This window comes from Polyodon spathula, chromosome 43 (assembly GCF_017654505.1).
Source record: "Polyodon spathula isolate WHYD16114869_AA chromosome 43, ASM1765450v1, whole genome shotgun sequence".
Classification (NCBI taxonomy): Eukaryota; Metazoa; Chordata; class Actinopteri; order Acipenseriformes; family Polyodontidae; genus Polyodon; species Polyodon spathula.
In genome coordinates, this window is record NC_054576.1 from 1,718,714 (window position 1) to 1,741,875 (window position 23,162).

At 40.5% G+C, this 23,162-nt stretch overlaps 2 protein-coding genes across 2 annotated transcripts; one reads left to right on the top strand and one right to left on the bottom strand.

Annotated features, from left to right (window-relative positions):
* Positions 1 to 1,348: 1,348 nt before the first annotated feature.
* Positions 1,349 to 5,151, top strand: LOC121305417 (galectin-3-binding protein A-like). Its single transcript, XM_041237073.1, has 3 exons — positions 1,349 to 1,508; positions 1,880 to 2,191; positions 4,439 to 5,151. Exons 1-3 carry the CDS (start codon positions 1,460 to 1,462, stop codon positions 4,573 to 4,575), a joined length of 498 nt encoding a protein of 165 aa, XP_041093007.1. The 5' UTR covers positions 1,349 to 1,459; the 3' UTR covers positions 4,576 to 5,151.
* A 108-nt stretch (positions 5,152 to 5,259) lies between these two features.
* On the bottom strand, positions 5,260 to 21,955 carry LOC121305377 (deleted in malignant brain tumors 1 protein-like). The gene is made up of 9 exons (XM_041236985.1): positions 21,780 to 21,955; positions 20,144 to 20,182; positions 15,331 to 15,645; positions 13,450 to 13,770; positions 10,734 to 11,048; positions 9,969 to 10,274; positions 7,423 to 7,731; positions 6,327 to 6,455; positions 5,260 to 5,861 (listed from the first exon to the last, which is right to left on the bottom strand). The coding sequence occupies exons 1-9, from the start codon at positions 21,808 to 21,810 to the stop codon at positions 5,701 to 5,703; spliced, it is 1,926 nt and encodes a 641-aa protein (XP_041092919.1). The 5' UTR covers positions 21,811 to 21,955; the 3' UTR covers positions 5,260 to 5,700.
* Positions 21,956 to 23,162: the final 1,207 nt, after the last annotated feature.

Sequence of the window (23,162 nt, forward strand, 5' to 3'; positions counted from 1 at the left end):
GATCACCACAGCATTCCTGCACCTGCACACCTGTTAACCACTTTGCCACAGCTACCAAGGGCGTAAATGATCTTGGAAGCTTGGTGGGTCTCTCAGGTGGTGTCCTATCATGGTTTAGGTCACATCTTTCCAACAGATTCCAGGATGTCTCCTTTGGGAATGAGTTGACTTTATCTGAAGTTATCTGTGTTATCTGTTTACTTTATATATGCTGCCATCAGGTGAAATTATTCTCAGACACACAGTTAGCTTCCACTGTTGTGAAAATGACACACAACTGTACTTGTCTGTAAATCCAGGCAGCCTCCCTACGTGGGCGCTATTAGTTGCATGCCTTGCTAATATAAAGCGTTGGATGTCTCCAAGGATATGTTTTTGGGCAATGCGAACCAAATTTACTTACACGAGTTAGGGTTCCACAGTTTTCCATCAAAACTAAAACTGAAAATGAGGGATTTGGCAATTTCGATCCAAATTTATCATTCGAGTCTCATATTAAAAAAAATATATATTTTTTCTCATCTGAGGAATATAGTCAAACTTAGACCCATTCTCTCGATACCTGACTCTGAAAAGCCAATGCATGCCTTTGTTTTAATCTAGAATAGATTATTGTAATGCTGTGTTTACTGGTATTCCTGAACGTCTCTCGTTTGCGGCTAGTTCAGAACACTGCCGCCAGAATTATAACTAAAACCAAACAAATATAACCTATTACCCCTGTCTTAGCTTCTTTGCACTGGCTCCCTGTGCATTTTAGAATTGATTATAAGATTTAGCTTTTAACTTATAAAGCCCTAAATGGATTCCTAGTGAGTTATTTCCAGGAGTTGCTGACCCCCTTACAATCCATGTCATGCTCAAAGCTCACATGACTGTTGGTTACTCCAACAGTGAATGAAGATGTTGAGGGAGGGAGAGTCTTCTCTTGTAAAGCTCCAATGTTGTGGAATACTCTACCATCTTCAGTCAAAAAAAGCAGGGAATCTTTCTACTGTTAAAACAGCACTGAAGACCCATTTTTATAAAATGGCTTCATTTACCATCATTTTAGACTGTTTTAAAGGAAATATTTTTGCAGTTTAAATGTTGAATTATATTGGAAACTGCTGTAAAGCGCCTTGAGGTCCTCATGATAAAAAGCGCCATATAAATATAAATAAATCAATCAGTCTGAAAGTGAGTGATTTATTAGAGCTTCATGTGGCCGGTTTGTTTCGCGCTGTCCTGAGGGGGGCTTGAAACTCACAAGATTTTGTCTTCATTTTCGCTTCTCCATTATGGTTTTAATGACATGCATTACTTCCAAAATAATAAGTGGATCTATGTACCGATACATGTCCACCCATTTCAAAGCAGGGCTCTGCATTCCTGCAGGTGATGTGTGTTTTACCTGACTGAGCCAAGATTTAAAGTTGAACTGAATAAGATATTTTTGCTCTGCTGTAATTTCAAGGACATGGCACCATTTGCACTCCTGAAGATTATTGCTTTCCTGCCACTGGTTGGTAGGTATCTCTCAAAATGAGATTTCAATAGGAACAAAAATCTAACTGCTCTTGTATACAAAAAAAAAAGCTTTATACATTTGCCATTGAATTCATTACGTTTCTGTAAACGTTTCTATCGAAGACATCGAGAAAGACTTGTCAAAGAATGTAAGGGAAAAAAAACTATATCATTATTTTTTTTTAATTCGTTTACTCCCGTGTGTTGTCTGTGAATTTTTATCAGCTGCAGGGGGACGCGTGTGCTCGGGCAAATGGGCTTATATATGAAATGAAATTATTAACTGCTGGTACTCAAAATACCCTAGTGGGAGGCCAGGCACTTATTTGCGGTAATTAAAAAATGAGGCGGCTCACCCCTTTCATTGCAGACGGCGCCGGTGTCCGGCTGGCGAATGGTAGCAGCTGCTCTGGGAGAGTTGAAGTTCATCATGACGGCCACTGGGGGTCAGTGTGCGACGATGGCTGGGACTCTCTGGACGCTCGGGTTGTGTGCAGAGAGCTGGGCTGCGGTGACGTGGTTTCAGCACCAGGGGGCGCACACTTCGGCAGAGGGGTCGGTCCGGTGTGGGTGTACAACGCAACCTGCACTGGTTCCGAATCCTCCCTCACCCAGTGTGTAAACCCGGGAGTCGGGACAAGCAACTGCAACCACGGAGAGGATGCAGGAGTCGTCTGTGCAGGTAGAGCAATGCAATTGCTTATAGGTGAAACCATCATCTTACCCAATTACCCGCTAGCGACCTACAAATGTGCAGCAAGCATTTAAAAAAAAAAGAAACTCTGATGCACTTCTCAATTCCGTTCTAAACATTTTCAATGCTATTGTTAGCTGACCTCGATACTGAGCAATGGGTAAAACACAGAAGTGGCATCTTTCACATCTTCAAAAAAAAAAAAAAAGCAGCAAACAGGAAACCAAAAGTTAATTATCTAAAGAAAAGCTGACACGCTTTAGAAATAGGCCTACTGCAATAAATTTGAAGGTGCAATGAGAAACATCAGTTGTGTTTATGGCTTGGAGTTTTGGTTTTTTTTTTTTTATTTTTGATCACATGATGTACTTTTAAATTTATTCTGAGCGACTCATCGCTGATCTTAATTGCATTTCATTCTTGTTGTTTATCGATGCACTTCTGTTATTCCCACTCGTTTAACAGAGAGGTCTTGAGAGTTTCTTTCAGGACGGTGTGTACACTTGTGCGTTTACGTGAGCAGCAAAACTCCACTGTGAATAATCCGAATATACCTTTGTAGTCCTACACCCCAATGGAAATTTCTTATTTAATTATAATATAATAATATAATATATAATATAATAATAACATATATTTATTATGTAAGGAGTGGGGTTGAAAATCAGCCTATAGGAATTGGCCAGTAGGTCCCTACTAACCCCCAAATCTACTCCCTACCCCTAAACCTACAACTAAACTAATCTTAACCGCTAAACCCAACTGTGGGACTTTTTCAGCCTGAAAAAAGAAACAAGGACCAGGGGTCACAAATGGAGTTTAGAAAAAGGGGCATTCAGAACAGAAAATAGGAGACACTTTTTTACACAGAGAATTGTGAGGGTCTGGAATCAACTCCCCAGTAATGTTGTTGAAGCTGACACCCTGGGATCCTTCAAGAAGCTGCTTGATGAGATTTTGGGATCAATAAGCTACTAACAACCAAACGAGCAAGATGGGCCGAATGGCCTCCTCTCGTTTGTAAACTTTCTTATGTTCTTATGTTCTAACTGTGTTGCTATTAAAGTAATTTTTAGTATTATTTCAACACTGCTTTTTAGCGCCCTCTAGCGGCCACCTCATCCATTACAGCTCTTGATCCGGGCCGATTCTCCCTGTTGGGAGGCTAGAAGCTACCTATCGACCCGTTGCTGTGGGATGGTTTTTACTTGATAGCGTCCCATTCAATCGACTGATCTCAAGCAGGTCGAGTGCCGGCGTGGTGCGGACATCGGGCTTGAAGAGGAAAATTACGCTGACCAGCTGACTGACCAGACTGAAGGGAAATAATTCTACCAGCATGTCATCACATTATAATATATTAGCCATCACATGCATATTAATTATTTATTTTTTGTAATTTCTAAAGTGCCACTCGCCAGTGGGTATGTATAGATAGAGTATAAACTTCTATTATAATTTGAGCAGAAAAGAATATACAGAAATCAAATATCAATACATGCTAGATCTGCAAGTATACAACTCAATAATCTATATACACACACACACACATACACACACTGACACTGAGACACACACAGACGCACACACACACACACGCGCACACACACAGACACTTGAGATTTGCACAGTATTTGCTTTATTATTTTTCTATGGTTAGTATTCTACTGTAGGCTCTGTTGACGATGTGCTTGGCTAAACAGGGCAACTCATCTTCAATCTTTCTCCTTATTATATTAACAAAGACGTAAGCATGCATGTCTCACTGAACACATTGCATTCAATTAAGCATCTACTCAGCATCAAAATATCAGATTCCATATCTGAAAAAACCAATAACAGAAATGTACGTCCACACCACCAGCTCTGTATAATAAACATCAAGCTATTCTACTGAAATCAACAGTCTTGGTTTGCTGTGGGAAGCATGGTACTCACGCTTACAGTATTATTTTAAAACCTCATAATGTTTAGTTTCAGTTAGGAGTGGACCGAGGGAAATGGGAAACTGGATTTATCAAATCGAGTTTCACATCTGCCTTGAAGTGAAAGTTGAAGTTCCTTTGCATTGGTATGTAGATGTGTTTTTTTTTAGATTTTCCTTTCTTAACAGTAATGAAATTCTCCTCCCTTCTCTCCTCCTACATCTCTTTCTGACTCTATCCCTCTCTCGCTCCTCTTCCCCTATCTATCCCCTCTGCCCCTTCTCACCCTCCCTCCTATTTCTGTGTACAGGTTTTCCGTGCCCTGCCTCCTCCAGTGTTCTTGTCTCCAGGGTCCACGCTGCCGTCATAATCTGTGGTCTGATTGGAATGATCTCAGCCATCATCTTCACAGAGGTCAAGACCAGGCGACAGGGGGCAGAGTTTTAAAGGAGCTGCATCGTTGCACTGTGTGAATTGGGGTTTATTGCCGCTGTCTATGTTCACTGCACTGTGTGAATTGCTTTGAATGAACTGTACCGTGCAGGAGCGTTCCTTTCTGAAAGCGCAGAAGCTTTCAGCCACTGCTTTTAAGGTTGACCAGTGATGATGTTAATAAAGTTAAAAAAATGTTAAGAACATGTTTTGTTTTTAAAGTCTTGATTAGCACTGGTTTATAATACAGTAGTATTCCCCTTTGCATTTTTTTGTTGTAATAAACACGTCAACAGACTCAACTTCCAAGGCATTTATTTGCAAAGGTACACAGCATATCTGAAAAGCTTTCCTGTACACACATTATAAGAGTTTACGCTCACAGCCTGCCATTTACAATGACTACAGTTTGTTTTTCATCCTCTATTAGTCCAGCATTAAAGCAAACAATAATTGAAAGGAGGTCCAACCTGCTTTGAATTCATTTATGAGTTATTCTTAGACCCCTTGTCAGGGCACGTTGCTCAAGTCTAGCGGATATCTCTCAAAAGGCTTTCCACTACAGTAGAATGTGTATGTAAGAAAACTAAGGCGATTCACCTGACCCCCCCCCCCCCCCCCACCCCCCCCAAAAAAAAAAAAAATTTCTACGCCACCATCAAAAAATTTCCTTCTAATCGAAGATAGAAATGAATTTAGAAAACACACACACACACACACACACACACACGCAAAAACATAATCTGGCTTTGGAGATTGGCAAACACATCTTGTTTCAGCTTTTGTCGTGGTACAGTGATGACACAATCCCTTGTTTTATTTTACTGAACGTGGTTGAACTGGGCAGTTTGTTTTATATGCAGTGAAAGCGTGGAAAAAGGGAAACTGAATTCCCAAACATGCTTTCGTTTTTATCGACACCTGAACCCATTCTGTACTGCTAAGAGCTGAATTTACTGTTTTGGACCAGCGGTCCATCAGTTAGTAGAGGGGTCAGATATGAAAATGCCCACGGTAGGAGTACCTCACTGGATATTGTTAAGGATGTCAGTGGTGTCTGATTCATTTATACTGTTTATAAGAAGGGGAAGCACAGCTTAGTGAGACTCCTAGGGGGAGTCTGAAACACACCCCTCTCGTTCAGCCAAAATTTTCATAAATGCAATCTTCATCTCCTTCTGCAGAGCCCTTTGGGATCCCATAGTCAGGCTCACTGAAGTCGGTATTCTCGTAGACCAAGTCACTCTCCTCTTCTGATGCAAGAGCACCAGTTCGTTGTGAGGCGTATGTATTCCGCATATCTGTGTGAGGAAGAGCACACGGCTAGAGGTTAAAGAATTGAAGCGGGTGCGGAGGGAAGCCCTCAGCTCAGTGATCCAGAAATCTCAAAATGAGTTACAGAGCTGATGAGACTGAAACCAGTGTGATTGACAGAGCTGATGAGACTGAAGCCCGTGTGATTGACAGAGCTGATGAGACTGAAGCCCGTGTGATTGACAGAGCTGATGAGGCTGAAACCAGTGTGATTGACAGAGCTGATGAGACTGAAGCCCGTGTGATTGACAGAGCTGATGAGACTGAAACCAGTGTGATTGATAGAGCTGATTAGACTGAAACCAGTGTGATTGACAGAGCTGATGAGACTGAAGCTAGTATGATTGACAGAGCTGATGAGACTGAAGCCAGTGTGATTGACAGAGCTGATGAGACTGAAGCCAGTGTGATTGACAGAGCTGCCGCCCTCTCATATCAGTGCTGCTGCTCACCTGCAAAGCTCACTTCCTTCTTGCTGTGCTCTGTCCTTTTCTTTTTACATCTCAGGAGCATGAGGATAAGAACCAGCAGCAGCAGTGTAGTCACACTGACAGCAGCTACCACTGGAACCAGGACCGACTCTGAAACATTGTTTTAAACATCCTTTATCATTCAATTACGTTCAACAATCATAGAAAATGTTATAGTTCACAATTACATCCAGCAATCATATTAAAACCTAGCATTTTACAAATTTACAGCAATTAAATATACACTATCGTATAACCAAATCAGTCTGATTAGAAAGTAAAAAATATAAACCCTTCTGACTGAAAACAACAGATTTCTCTACTATGAATATGTTACAGTGTGTTGTTTTCATTTTTTTAAATATATGTCTTACAGTGCAATGCATATTCCCCATATATTTAACAACAGTATTTAACAATATTCAATGTTTCACATATTTCAGTAATAGTAAAGTCAAGAATTTCATCAAAATATATTGAAAAATTATTTCTATTTAGAAAATGTTTTGCAACTTATTACCAAATGTATCTAAAATATGCACCTGCATTGCATCATATGTATATAATATATATATATATATATATATATATATAATATATATATATATATATATATATATATATATATATATATATATATTGTATTTAAATATATATTTCAGACTTTTTAGCAGCCATTTTTGAATGTTGCAATATATGTTTCCAAATATATTTCCAAATATATTTCAAATATTTTTTAGGATATGTTTTGATATGTTTCGCTTGCATGTTGAGCCACTGAACCCAAGTAGAGGATGCTCAAAATCTAGGAAATGAAAAAGTAATACTTTAGAGGCTGCAGTGTTATTGGCAGGGGTGCAACAAACCTTTGTTTCATCTGCTCTCATCTATTCACTTAAGTACCAAAGAATAGAAATAAACTCCTGCATTGAATGGTTCACCAAATCAGATTGGGTTGCAGATACCCCTCCAGTGGGCAAAGAACCTCTGCTCCTCACTGTTTGGCACTTTTGCAACCCTCAGGGTAATAATTTCCACTAGAAGGTTCAACTCCAGCCCAGATTTGTTTGCTGCTTACCTCTGAGTGTGATGCAAAGTGGTTCGCTCATTGGGGATTCAAACTCTCTCCCTGATACCCGGCTCTGATACTGGCAGGAGTAATTGCCCTCGTGTGCGGAGTCTGCAGCATGGAAGCTGAACAGGGCAGTCTGCTTGCTGGCTGGTGCAGACAGACTCCAGCTCTCATTGAACCCTGCAGGGAGTCTGAAGAGGTGGAAGATTCCCTCTGTGTGCTGCTGTGCAGAGCTGCAGGTGATATCAAAACTGGCTCCTCTTGTAACAGCACCAGCAGCCTGGTTGAGAGAGATATCTGGCGGCTTCAGATCCACTGGAAAAAGAAAAAAAGAGTGCTCAATTCTCAGGAATGCCTAAACTAGAGTCATTACAGCTGGGTAAGACACTGCCTTAAGTTCACTCAAGCATCCTTGTAGATCAAGCCACCCCTACAATGCTGAACCCTCACGGCTACTTTCAAAATGATAATGTACCTATTCACCAGAATTGAGGCATCTTCCAGAATACTGAGAGATATTGGCTTCATACGCAGCGCACAGCTGTATTCTGTGGTTCTCTCATTCAAGTTTGATCGTGGGTGTGGATTACATAAACCCTGCATGCCTGGTGTGCTTGTGACGTTGACCTCTGCCATGGCTGCTGTGGTCCTGTTGTAAACGTTTCCAGTCATTGTCTGGAACACACCTGTGTTCTTTGATTTTCTTACTGAAGTTCCAATAATTTCAAATAATTTCACCAGTGATTTCCATTTTATGTCCTGTTCACAAATAATTCAATCTGATAGGACAGCGCCCTTTGATAATGCTCTGTTTCTGTCACAAACAACTCCTGTTATTGATCTAATCTGAATAATACGTTGTGCTATTTATAAGTGCGTTATTTTTGCCAAAAAAAGTTTTTACACATTTTCATTTGCTTATGCATAAACGAAAAATAATAATTTGGCTGCCGGTAAGTTTTTTTTTTTAAAGAGGGAGGACACAGCTTCTCTAAATTTTTAGGGAAAGAATTTACATTTTATTTTAGGCAGATATTATAGCTGCATTGGTCACAAACAACTGGGTTGTACCGACAGACTGGAGAATTGCAAACGTAATACCGATCCACAAAAAGAGAAACAAAACCAAACCACATAATTACAGACCAATAAGCCTGACTTCTATTATATGCAAACTTATGCAAACTTATGGAAACTATAATAAGATCCAAAGTGGAAAATTACTTATATGGTAACAGTATCCTGGGAGACAGTCAGCATGGTTTTAGCAAAGGGAGATCGTGTCTAACTAAGCTGCTTGATTTTTTTTTGAGGACGCAACATCGACAATGGATAATTGCAAAGCATATGAATTGGTTTATTTAGATTTCCAGAAAGCTTTTGACAAAGTCCCGCACAAAAGATTAATTCTCAAACTGAACGCAGTTGGGATTCAAGGAAACACATGCACATGGATTAGGGAGTGGTTAACATGTAGAAAACAGAAAGTACCGATTAGAGGAGAAACCTCAGAATGGAGTGTGGTAACCAATGGAGTACCACAGGGATCAGTATTAGGTCCTCTGCTATTCCTAATCTACACTAATGACTTAGATTCTTGGTATAGTAAGCACACTTGTTAAATTTGGAGATGACACAAAAATAGGAGGAGTGGCAAACACTGTTGCAGCAGCAAAGATCATTCAAAAGGATCTAGACAGCATTCAGACTGGGCAGCCACATGGCAAAGGACATTTAATAGAGAAAAGTGTAAGGTACTGCATGCAGGCAATAAAAATGTGCATTATAAATACCACATGGGAGATACTGAAATTGAAGAAGGAATCTATGAAAAAGACCTAGAAGTTTATGTTGACTCAGAAATGTCTTCATCTAGACATTGTGGGGAAGCTATAAAAAAGGCCAACAAGATGCTCGGATATATAGTGAAAAGTGTTGAATTTAAATCAAGGGAGGTAATGTTAAAACTTTACAATGCATTAGTAAGACCTCATCTAGAATACTGTGTTCAGTTCTAGTCACCTCACTACAAAAAGGAAGAGCAATCAGAATTATTCTGGGTTTAAAAGGCATGTCATATGCAGACAGGCTCAAAGAATTTAATCTAGTCAGTCTTGAACAAAGAACAAAGATTCAGGCATTCAAAATTCTAAAAGGTATTGACAGTGTCGACCCAAGGGACTTTTTCGACCTGAAAAAAGAAACAAGGACCAGGGGTCACAAATGGAGATTAGATAAAGGGGCATTCAGAACAGAAAATAGGAGACACTTTTTTTTACAGAGAATCGTGGGAGTCTGGAACCAACTCCCCAGTAATGTTGTTGAAGCCGACACCCTGGGATCCTTAAAGAAGCTACTTGATGAGATTCTGGGATCAATAAGCTACTAACAACCAAATGAGCAAGATGGGCCAAATGGCCTCCTCTCGTTTGTAACCTTTCTTATGTTCTTAAGTGCAGGGCGTGAGCCCTGACACACAGTTATATCAGGTCAATGTTATTAGAGATTCACGAGAAGGGGTTTCAGCGGGGAAGCGGATAGGAGACACTCACCCACTATGATGTATACAGGGTCACTATGAGGGGAGCTGAAGCTCTTTGTTCTCCCCTGCACTTTATACACACAGCTGTAGCTCCCCTGCTGTGCCTCAGAGATGACGGGCACAGTGAAAGTGACGCTGCTCTGTGGAGACGCAGCACTCTCTTTGCAGCTGTAGTTTCCAGAGCCCCTTTTGTACAAATAGAAATCCATGCTTGTGTAGAGTCTGGAGGGAGCAGTGCATACTAGACTGACATTTTCACCAGGTTGAAATGAAGCGTAACTGGACTGCAAGAAGACTGATGGCTTTGTCATCACACCTGCATGAAACACAACACTTTGGTTAATCCACATCCTAGATATACCGTTCACTTGTTATTTATCTACACAGTGCACAAAATATAGTAATATAATATATTTTGTGAGGTGGATATCAGCTTGCGTTACATTCTATGCATAAAATACATGCTTTAATTTTTAAGCATTAAATATTCAAGCCCCCAATATAAGATGTTTTCACTGTGACTATGTAGAGATCCAATGCTGTCCAATGGACTGTCGTACCCTATGTGCTGAGATGTCTTTTTTTAACATCTCATAACTACAGGGGCTCTGAAACTGGACAATCCGACTCGTTCCGATAGTTCAACATCCCTCTCTTGAATTGGCCCTGTGATAGGTCCTAGTTTGGGGTATTTCTTATATGCATAAACAAATACAAAATTGCATTTAGCTGTGAGATAAGAGATTCAAAAAAGACAGAGATAAACAGCACCCACCTGCATCGAAGCAGATAACTGAAGCATCCTGGTTATCAGCACAGTTGTGTATCTTCAACTCTCTGGATCCACAGTAATGGAGCATTGTTTCATTCCCAGTGCAGTCCACGTTATCCAGGAAGATCGCTCCGCTCCCCACCCCATACACAGCTCCACGAGGGGCTGACACTGCATCCCCACACCCCAGCTCTCTGCACACCACATCCCCATCCTCCAATCCCCAGGAATCACTACAGACAGAGCCCCACGCTCCCCTGTACTGAATCTCCACTCTTCCAGCACAGCGACCGCCTCCATCGGCTAGCCTCGATCTCCCTAAAGGTACGCAAGAGTTACCGACAAGCACTGTTGCAGAACAGTCTCCTGGTTATTCTGTCAAACCAGTGCATATTTTAAGGCAATCCACTGACTCGGATGATGTTGAAACTCATTTGAAATAACAAGTCCAGTAACAAATGCCTGCTGCTTTCGAAACTCAATACATATTGATACTCTACAAGTTTACCTTCAAGTTAAACTAGAGGTGCTGCTGACAAGAAACTGGCATCTGCATTGAACTTCCGTATAGGGCAGCCGTTAGCAAAGATTCTTTCATATAGTAAGTAGCAGAGTTTTAAAAAAATATATAGCGTTATACACCCCAATGTCTTGCTGCAGCTGTTTAAATAACATACCTGTCATTTTTCTTTTCATTGTTAACATCCTGTTGACTTTTTACACTTAGAACTTTAAAGTCTGTTTCAAAGCTCTTTTCAAAATGCCGGCTCTAGAGCACTGGGGGTTTGATCACTGCAGGGAGCTGCAATCTCCTCAGGCTTTTTTTGTTCCTTACCACATCATGGATAGTTATTGCTGTGTTACCTGTTTGACAATGTTGGCAATAATCCATACATTATCAGATCTACTACTACAGCTGTACTATTACTGTACTACTACAGTACTACTACAGAGAGGTCGCACTTTTCTGAGCTAACGCTTTACTTTTGGTGTTCTATCCGGCATTTTTCACTCAGCCTGTTGATTTTCAGGCACCCTGTTCTTGGCTCCACCAAGACGAGAGACCTGGTGAATCTGCTCCTGGCTCTTGCTAAACGGGCAAGCTACAAGACCAGGAAGGGCATGATCACCGAGGAGGGTTTCTTTGACTGCACGGCCCTGGTTCTGTCCCAAGGTTTCTTTAGCGCACCGTACCGCGGAGTCCGCTGGAGACAGGACAGGTTTTGTCGACCAGTGGGCTCTGCATGGTTATTTTTTGTTCTTTTTTAAATTTAAATATTTAATTTAAAGCCCTTTTACTGGTTTTTAGGTAAAATTAGTTAATTGGCTGATCTTGTTAGCATCCTCTTGTTGAAGATGCTCAATTGAGCCCAATCAGCCTATTAAATAGGACTAATAATAATAATAATAATAATAATAATAATAATAATAATAATAATAATAATAATAAAGCATATAAATGTAATAAATAATGGTGGGAAAAAAATAGTGTACCTGGACTATTAGTCATCATTTCTGTTGATTTCATTTGACGTGTTTGGGTAGCTACTGAAATAACGTGTGTTTTTTTCAGTTTGCAGACATTTGCAGATTAGAGGGTGTTTTTGTGAACTGGTTATTAATAAACATACAAGACGAAGCGTTCGTTTAACCAAGCTCCCCCTGTCACTACTCGACTCGTACAAAATAACAACATGTTTATATATATGGTTTGAGAAAAGTTGTCGATAAAACACTTGTTGATAAAAGTTGATAAAAAAAAATCAAACAAGTGGTCTCTTAAACAAAATTCCAGAACGCTGATGATGCTGATGATCTCAGAATACAAGGTTCAATCCAAATGGCTCCAAAGTGCCCAGTTTGAAAATAAGTTCACATTCTTTTAGTTTCTTGACAGCATTAGTTCCAGAACTAATAATGACCCAAAAGAACACAAAAGCCATAGTTTTTTTCTACTCGCTCTTCCTATAATGATTCGGAAGACATGCCCCTGATCTCAACCCCCAGTGCTCTAGAGCTGACATAATGAAAAGAGCTTTTAAACAGACTTTAAAATCATATGTGTCAGGATGTCAATAATGAAAATACAAATTACAGGTAGGGTTACTCCTACAGTTGTAGCAAACCCCACTATATAATCTTTAATGCTGGCAGGTGTAAAAACTGTGTTAGTGGATTTGAAATGTACCTGAACAGGTGTGGATTAAGATGCTGCAAACTTTTATTTGTCAGAATCTGAAGTTAACTATATGTAAGGGTCTTTGTTTTAGCTTTTGATCACGTTAAAAGTGAATTAAGTTGAATGGATTTTTCCTGATTTAAAACCTTAATAACTCGTTGCCAAAATGTTATAACCCATTTTGCAAATAATAGTTTTGTCTTAATTACAATTAAATTAATTCAAATTAACTTTTTTGTGTCACGGAGAAAAACAAAACAAAAGTGATCTTGTTTGATTAAGATATAGAGCCGGCTCAAAATATCTTTAAAAGGGACATCACAAGATCAAAAATAAATTAATTATTTAAAAATTAAGTGCTCTATATGTTAAGATTCATATCCATGTATCTATTGCGTAATGCATAGATGCTATTTTTTATGCATAGATGCTAGTTTCTCGAACCCCTTAGAGTTCACAAAAATGTTTTTTTTTTTTTAAATTAAGTTAAAAAATCGTGACTGAGGTGGATGTGCATTATTTGTAAAATATAAATCTTACCAGAACAAACCACTCCAGCATCCTCACTGTGAGCACAGCCTTGTGTTCCCCATCCTCGTGATCCACAGCTGAGCAGTGTGGTCTCTGATCCGTGGCACGCTACACTGTCCATCCAGATTGTTCCACTCCCCTGTCCGAAGTGGGCGTTGCCAGGAGCAGACACAGCGTAGCCACAGCCCAGCTCCCTGCACACAACCTGGGCGTCTGTCGTGTCCCAGTAATCGTCACACACAGTGCCCCACTGGCCACTGCGATAAACCTCCACTCTCCCAGAGCAGCAACTATTCCCGTTCATCAGCCTCACATTAGCACTGGGCGATGCTGAGGACAGAGGTCAATACTTTATCACAGGGGGATCTGTTGTGTTGCATGTTTTAAACCAATACTTAGTCATTATTATGGAGTAAGTAGCAGGGTTCTAAGCAATACATCATTACACACGCCCACGCAGTGGCACTGGGACCATTTTTATAGTGGGGGTGCTGAAAGCCATTGAACAAGACTGTAACCCCTGCATATGATGGAAGCCATGCAAAGCCAAAGGGGGTGCTGCCACACCCCCAGCACCCCTGTGCCCACGTACTGCTACAACTGTATAACAGATCTGTCATTTTTCCTTTTACTCTTAACATCCTGACAACTTTTTACTCTGATAACTGTAGAGTTTGCTCACCAGTGATTTAGAGGACAGATCTCAAACCCCAGCGCACTACAGCGGTCATTTTGAAAAAAGCTTTCAAACTCTGAAATTATAAGTGCAAAAAGTTGGCAGGATGTTAACCATGAAAAGACAATTTGCAGGTACGTTATTTAACCAGATCTAGCAACACGCAGGGATGTATAACGTTATATTTTTCGGAACCCCTCTGCTTAGCCTTTAAGTTACATTTTGTTATCTGTGGTTAATAGTAACCTTACAAAGAAATGCACAGAATCCCTAGCTCTGACCTTGACAGCAATTACAAATGCATCAAACCCAAGGGCTATTTAAACATTTCCCCTTTGCCAACATAGAAAAGTGACTTTCAGAGGTTAAAAGTTACGGGTTAATATTTTTACACATATGTGCTCTGTTCTCAGTTTGGCTGTCAAATAAATCAATCTTGAGAAAGCCGTGCCTAATAACTCCTTGAAAAGGAATGCAAAGTGACGGACTGTAAAATAGACAGTATAAGTGAGCTTTAACTGAGCTGAAAAAGTTAAGCTTATGAGATCATGCAGTTAGAGAGGTATATAAGAAGTGAGCGAGGAATAGGTTCGTGAGCAGCGACAGACAATCCATCTCTTCCAGTGTCCTCTCGTGCCTCCGCTCTCCCAGAGCAAAAGCTCATTGATCACTATCTTCCTCTGTGCAGTCTCTGTGTAACTGCATAAAATAACGTGCTTGTGATTTATTTCTGTATACAGGAGTTCTGTAACTCACTCTGTTGGGATTAAATACTTTTTTTTTTTTTTTCCTGGAATTAAAAATTGAGATTGTTGAATTAACAAAACCCAACACCCATTAAAAGGCCTATAAATGCAACAAATAATTCAACAGATTATTTAGGAACCTTGATAAAACCTTGGACAACATGTTTTTCATTCTAGAAATCTGATCACCATATCTGTGGGAGTAGAAGTTCATTGTGTATAAAATGATTGGCCCTTCTCATGCACGGTTTTAAGGAAGGTGTTATTAATGACTGTTTAAGTCCTTCTTCATGAATTAAATCAAGTGTGCAATGTTGAAACACCTTGTGTCAGGCTGTCTAATTACATTTCTGTATTTAACCTATGAGAATGTTTGTGAACTCTCAAAGAAAAAAAAAAACACTCCTTAAAGTCAAGGAATAGTCGATAATGTAAGTTTTTTAGTAGGCAAAAATAAAGCCTTCCTACCTGTGCAAACCACTCCAGCATCTTTCCCACGACCGCAGTTGTGTTTCCCCCATCCTCGTGATCTACAGCTGTGCAGTGTGCTCTCTGATCCACTGCACGCTACATCATCCAGCCAGATTTTTCCACTCCCCTGTCCGAAGTGGGCGTTGCCAGGAGCAGACACAGCGGAGCCACAGCCCAGCTCCCTGCACACAACCTGGGCGTCTGTCATGTCCCAGTAATTGTCACACACTGTCCCCCACTGGCCATCGTGATAAACCTCCACTCTCCCAGAGCAGCAACTAGTGCCATCCACCAGCCGCACATAAGCACTCTCTAAAAGAAAAGACTTTGATAGATGTGCTGAGTCTCAGATCTTATGTTGTAGACCAGAGGTGGCCAAAGTTGGCTCATCCACTCCTGGTCCAACCCTGTTCTAAATAGTTTAATTGAACCAATTAAACCTCCATCCAGATAAGTAGTTCATTATATCAGTTTATCTGTTAAATCTGGTGTGGAATGACCCTCCAGGACCGGGATTGGACACCTCTGCTGTAGATGATATTTAAATCTGCAGAAAGTGTCCCTCATTGAATTTGAATTTCATTGTACAGTATGATTAGGGCTTCCAGTTTTCGGTTTTTATTTTCCATCTCTCGCCTCCCCTTTAAACCTTTATAGCTGCCAAGCCTTAACTGAATACCACATTGTTTCGGTAAGCGATGCACTACTATAAACTAAAGCAGTGGAAATTAATAAGCTGAATGATTAGAGCCGAAAGGAAATGCAGGTTCAAATAGAATCAGGAGCGATCAGTGCATGTCCTTTGTTAAAGCGATCAAGATATGAGGGTAAAAAAAAACAACTTCCTTTGGTAGTTAGTGTTTGATTAAGAAAGCGAATCGGCTCAAAATATGTTTAAAGGGACAGCACATGATCAAAGATAAAACCTGAAAACCAGAAGCCCTTAGTATGATTCTGGTTCTGAGTGCCTGCTTACTGACACTAAATCTTTTCTGTGTGAATCCGCTTCCTTGGAAGCAAGGCTGACCTTACTGTCCAGTTTGTTCACATATAGTTTCCATCTCTCCTTTTAAAACACCAGTAAGACATATCAGGCTCCCTTCCAGTAACCGATCAGCTCTCCCTCCCCAAAAGGAGAAAGCTTCACAACACCAACTAATTGTCTCTTCATTCATCTGTCCAAATGCCCAGCAGAATGATGTCCAGCTCAAACTAAGCTGTGCATCACACACTGCTGGAATGCAGCCTTCACACATGAAATATCATGTCTACAGCTGCTGAAATTCTGCCACTCTGCAGTCTCCGGTCTGACTTTTCGAACCGTCGCACTGAATTCCTCTAACACTGATCTGAGCTGTTAACAGCTATGGCCTGGAACACAAAATTAATTGAAAAGACCTATTTTAATTGCAGTAATCCGTCGCATATCTGCCACGATCAACCTCTTCAGCAACGTTTTTTACTGAACAGAGAAAATTATTTCAGATATTATAGAGTCTACCAAAGTATATTGTGTTGGGTGTGCTCCGTGCGCTGCCATTGCTGGTAGTATCACATGAGCTGTTCGGTGACTTCATAAGTAAAGAAATCCTGTTCGCCTGCAGGGGGCGTATCAGCTTCAACCCGCGTCTCGCTCTCCTGCCTGTCACTCAGCAGCGAATGCCCGCACCCACACGGCAGACAGCTACCCTGTCACAAGCATTAATAACCTGCATCTTTCTAAACAAGGGATTTAAAGGAGCTCCCTAACAAAATCTCAAAACAATAATTGTGTGAATGTAGTAATTGTTACAGCTGTGTACAATGGTTTTTAAAACATCTGGCTTTTTACATATCTGCCCTGATATGCGACGGATTACTGTATTTGAACACTCAATTAGATAGCTACAAAATAATGATATGCATAAAACACTTTTCTAAATGTGTCCTAGCTCAGGTCACTGATCTATGCAATGCTTCATAATGAAAAAGGAAGTGATAGCATGTGGTGTGCTTGTGTGCTTTGAATCATTCTGGCTGCAGAAGTTAGTCCGAGGATGCTTGGTTGATGATTTTGTCTTGCTCTTCCTGTGGCCCCTGGACAGTGAGAATGCCCCCAACCCTTTACCATCCATCCTGTTATTAACCAATTAACAATCCACATGGTTTAGGACCACTTTCTATGAAACTGTTATATATTCCATTTTAAATACAGTTAATATTTAATTATTCTCATTTATACAATTAACCATTGCAGCCAGGCAGATGATTTGACTGTCAAGACACATTGCTGTAACATGCACTTCTTTCAAAACTGCACATGTGAGACCACTTACAAAAGTCGGTCACGCTATGCATTTACCATAATTTTTTATGGCTTGCCATGTATCCTGTAAACACCTTCTGATTGATAACTGAAATGGTAGCTAGTTGTGCAATGCACATTTTTTTCATGTCTAATTCTGAGTTTCTTGAAATTTATCAGTAAGCGGAGTTCACTTATAAAGCGACTGCCTTGTGGTTTCCTGCTTCTACTCACAGCTCGGCCGATTCAGTAGCACCGAGCTGTGCTCACTGACAGAAGCACACTGCAGTCAACCAAAAATACCCCCACTGCCTGTTTAATAATAGAATCATCGAAAACAGAAGGGCGTAGTGTTGCATAAATCATCTCAGCTCTTGCTACCTGGAAATGTAGCAATTCTGAAAGAAACGACTACAGAGGAACCGCAGTCATTGCAGTAGCTAATGGTTTTAAAGTGCAGCTGAACATTTCCGTACCAAAATCTGTTGGCTCATTGTTTCTTCTTTTTTGTTTGTTGTGTGAGTTCTTCCACAAGCATTGTATAAATGACATTGGTTTTGTTTTGCATGGTGTGATGGATGATGACCCGGTTCTTGTTTTTTAGCTCTCCTGGGCAGCTGCCTTGTGTTGAGCAGCCAGAGACAGAGCAAGAGGAGCCTGAAACAGAACCAATGCCTTCTGGTGTTATTGCACACCCAGCTACCCAGAAGATTGCACAAGATCAGCTGGCACCAGCTGCTCACAAATAGTTTGCTTTTATTCTTACATAAATACACTGAAAACACAAATCTGTTTATTTATTGTGTACACGTCTACAGTGTTAACCAGACACTGTCTTATTATGTAGTATAGTGTAAGAATAACAGTAATTGAATTGTATCACAACAGCTTCTGCTTTGCAAGCAGGTTTGGATGCTGATAATATCTGCCAAGTGTCAGATCAATCACTTGAATGGTGCCAAAGAAGATTTCGAAAGTTTTCTAAAAAAAAATGTGTCAAACGGCCATTTCTGTTTCCGGTCAACACAATTTTTTAAAAGTCAGTTGTACTGATACAGTATCAGGGAAGATGCTTGTGGGGTTAGGAGTTAGTCAAGTAAATCGTTTGTCAACTTAAACACAGGTTTAAAGTTCAAATGTAAACGTATAAGTGGCAGCCATCTTGTTTTATAAAACATCAACATTTTCACATATTTGTATCCCATTGTTATTGGGACGATAACTACCAAGTTTGGAGTTTGTTGGACAAACGCTTTTCAAACAGCAGCAGTTTGTTGTTAGGGGTGCGTTTCGATAAGATTTATGGCAGCCGTTTTGACATTAAAATTTATCACAGCAACTTCTGCTTTGCAAACTTGATGCAGGTTTGGATGCTGATGATATATGACGAGTTTCAGATCAATCACTTCACTGGTTCCCAAGAAGAAGATTTCGAAAAGTTTTATCGAAAAATGCATCACAGCTCCAATTGCAGTTAAAGTTTTGGGAAGTTTTGAGAAAAGTTTTGTAAGTCACTTACAACAATGTCTCACCCAAAAGACAGGCTTCTAACCAGAAGGTCCCCAGTTCAAATCCCAGCTCAGCCATTGACTCACTGTGTGTGACCCTGAGCAAGTCATTGAACCTCCTTGTGCTGCGTCTTTTGAGTGAGACTTTGTTGTAAGCGACTCTGCAGCTGATGCATAGCTCACACACCCCAGTCTTGTATCTTGTAAAGAGCTTTGTGATGGTGGTCCACTATAAAGGTGCTATATATATAAAAAAATATTATTATTATTATTATTATTATTATTAGGCACCAGGTACATTTCACAGCTGAGAGATGGGATTTCCAGAGGGTTGCAAAATTAAAAGGAGATCCCTAATTGGTTATGCACATTAGATAGAAAGATATGCAGATATGGAGATCTGTGGATATGCAGATATGGAGATATGTGGATATGCAGATATGGAGATCTGTGGATATGCATATATGGAGATATGTGGATATGCAGATATGTCCTGGAGAGCCCAAGAGCAACATATCTGTAAATCTGATCAGACCCCTACATATTCTAAATATGGACAAACTCTCTGGATATACTTTGTGACTCTTCAATACCTCAAGCCAGTTATAACTTTCCAAAAACGACAACAAAACAAAGCACATGATAAATAAGATAAGTATTTAAATGCAATTTGCCCACGACTTGAAGAAACTGTTCAGATAACTGAACCAGTGTCCAGATGAATTAATGCCAATTGGGAATGTACACAATCAGTGACTGAATTTTTTCTCTCTATATAAAAATATGAATACATCACCTTAAAGCAACACAGTATACCTCATAATAAGCTACGGCATGTCTCGCAGTATATTATAGAAACCGATCAGGTTTTTATATGGACGATGAAGCAGAGTGCATGGAAAGCCACACTGTGGAAGGATTCTTTAAAGAGCCAGCTCCTGGTACAGAACTACACAAGGAGGCAGCTTTACAGCTTCCAATAACATAGCATTGCCTGCAAACTGTGAAATTCACCTACCTGCTACAGGAACTATGTTCTGTTTCCCAAAAAGATGACCTGGAAGAATAAAAAGAGATACGACCTCAGTGCAGATCGAAAACAATCAAACCCATTACAGCTGGGAAATTTGAATCATGAAATCAGGGATCTACAGAGAACTGTGCCTGTGATATAATGCAAATGAGTTTAACTCTTATTAATGTATAGAGAATGCATCAAAGACCTCCAGGTGGAGGGGAAAGACAGGAGGCTAGTGAATTCTGTGCCTGTCTGTGCCACCTGCCCCCCCAGATTGGAACCCAGGCCTCCAGAGATAAACTGAATTAGCAATAGCATTGTTGCTTTTTAAAAGCAGAGTACTCTATCTTCTGAACAATCTGTGCATCTTGTATAGTTTCTCTTTTTTCACGTTGTCTTGAACCAGAAAACCCGAGGGGCTTGGACAAAGGATGACTGAACATTTTCAAAATGAGAAATATGAGAAACATGCTTCTCCTTTTATTGTATTTGGGTCCTGGAACTGAACAGGGTCCTAACAGGTATTTTTTTCTTTCTTTTTTTTTTCTAAAACAATGTCGTCTCAATACAGCCAATGCTGTACAAAGGCGCAGGACTCCACAATGACCTCACAATGCAAATTGAAGTTTCTTTAAAATCACATAAACACGTATGATTTCACATAAGGAGCAATAATGCATTATAAATATTTTCCCTTAAACTTTAAATAAAGTTCCTTATTTACTCTGAACCAGGGCTGTCTAAATGAATGGCTCTTGAGTCCTGTACATCTGTGGGGCTCCACAATCCAGCTCTCAAAGTCTCCCGTTCAAGGATTTTAATGGAAAGACTAAGAGAAGCAAGCAGTCAAAATGCAAATAAATTGATGTTGTGTTTAAACACGACACATATTGAATCAGTGTCTTTTTTATTTGTATTTATTTATTTATTACTATGCTACAATTCAGTCAGCTATTATGTTTTAGTAAGCCAAACTTAGTCTTTATTTTTTCTATTTGTGATACACGTGTCTCTTAAAGAACACGCTGGTCGTCGGTATGGCTTTTTTTAATCCAAATACTTTGACACAGTTCTTATAAAAGACATTAATACAGCACAGTGAAAGCATGGTAAGGCAAAGGGAAGCATTGTAAAGCATAGAGAGGTCTGGTAAAGCAGAGTGAAGCATTATAAAGCACAGAGAGGTGTGGTAAAGCACAGGGAAGCATTGTAAAGCTCAGAGCACTACAGTAAAGTATATTCAAAACACTGCAAACTCTGGTAAACTATGGTAAATGCATAGTAAAACCACGGGAAAACTGCAAGATTACTGTGCACATCTACTGTGGTAAGCCTTTAAGCAGGAGCCCTTACTAACGGCTTTACCTCCGGTATGACAACGACCTTTTAAAACACAAGAAAAACTTTTTGAATAAACAACAACAAAATTCAAATTAACCAAGCATTGTGTCAATTGCCTTTCGAAAGACATTGAATTTATTAAGTTGCTTTTAATATTTCTACATGGACCACTGCTAAGTATTTAACGGTTATGAATGACAAAAATTGCAGAAACGCAGAACGTGTTCCCACCCCGTCCATAACTATGCACTGGACCCCTTCTCCAGCCCTTTACATGAAATCAGTGAAGACTCACAGAAGCAGATGTGAAGCAGGATCCGCAGCATCGTCTTTTCCAGGTTGAGTTGCTCTCTCGACCACACTGGAAGAAGAATGGAAGGACTGAAGGGTCTCAATCCAGCTGCACTGCAGACACGGAACAAGGACAGGGCAGGGCTGCACAGATACCCTCCCCTCTCCACACACACGCTCCCCTCGCTACACACACTGTCTGCTCTCCACAAACACCCTCCCCTTGCTACACACACTGTCTGCTCTCCACACACACCCTCCCCTCTCCACACACAACTTCTCCTCTCCACAGACACCCTCGCCTCTCAACAAACACCTTCCCCTCTCCACACACACCGTCCGCTCTCCACACCCACCCTCCCCTTGCCACACACAACGCCCGCTCTCCACACACACCCTCCCCTCTCCACACCCACCCTCCCCTCGCCAAACACATCGTCCGCTCTCCAGACACACCCTCCCCTCTCCACAGACACCCTCGCCTCTCAACAAACACCTTCCCCTCTGCACACACACCCTCCCCTCTCCACACACACCCTCCCCTCTCCACACACCGTTCCCTCTCCACACACAACTTCCCCTCTCCACAGACACCCTCGCCTCTCAACAAACACCTTCCCCTCTCCATACACACCCTCCCCACTCCATACACACACTCCCCTCTCTACACCATCACCTCTCCACAAACACCCTCCCCTCTCCACACCCTCCCTGCCCTCTCCACACACATCCTCCCCTCTCCACGCACACCTTCCCCTCTCCTCAAACACCCTCTCCTCTCCACACACATCCTCCCCTCTATACACTCACCCTCCCCTCTCCACCACCTGACTGATTATGATAATTCTAGTTTTTTTTTAGTTCCCACAGTTTTTGTTTTGCTCTTGATGCTCTCATTTTTAGACATGTTTTCTCAGTTTAGAAAACAAGTTTGTTAAAGACGCCGGCTCTGTTGGGCAGTCAAAAACAAAATGGTGCCGTTTCACTGTCTAAAAATAGGTGTTTCAAGATATTTCACAATGAAACATAATATTTGAAGTCAGTTCTCACATTCAACTTGGATCATTTTCTCTAGAAAAGTATTGTACAACAAATGATGCTAAATATTTAAATGCTTACCTGAAAAAAAAAGCAAATGCCAAATTTAGTTATTTTTTCATGTTCACCCTTTAAAAACATGCTATTTTCACCATCAGTGAATTATCAAACAAAATCAATGTAAAGATAACAGACACGTGAAATGTCCCCTTCTTGAAACAGGCAGAGCGATAGCAGAAGTATTTCCTATTCTTAATGACTAATCTAGATGAATTACAGGGATTAAAAGAACGAGACTATGACGACAGGTTGAAGGAACTTAATTTGTCTAGCCTACACAAAGAAAGAT

Coding starts and splice junctions, on each gene's coding strand:
- LOC121305417 (XM_041237073.1), top strand. CDS start 1,460: ATGGCACCATTTGCACTCCTGAAGATTATTGCTTTCCTGCCACTGGTT. Junction 1,509..1,879: donor TGCTTTCCTGCCACTGGTTG/GTAGGTATCTCT, acceptor CTTTCATTGCAG/ACGGCGCCGGTGTCCGGCTG. Junction 2,192..4,438: donor TGCAGGAGTCGTCTGTGCAG/GTAGAGCAATGC, acceptor TTCTGTGTACAG/GTTTTCCGTGCCCTGCCTCC.
- LOC121305377 (XM_041236985.1), bottom strand. CDS start 21,810: ATGCTGCGGATCCTGCTTCACATCTGCTTCT. Junction 11,049..13,449: donor TGCTGGAGTGGTTTGTTCTG/GTAAGATTTATA, acceptor GCGTACCTTTAG/GGAGATCGAGGCTAGCCGAT. Junction 10,275..10,733: donor AGTTATCTGCTTCGATGCAG/GTGGGTGCTGTT, acceptor TGTTTCATGCAG/GTGTGATGACAAAGCCATCA.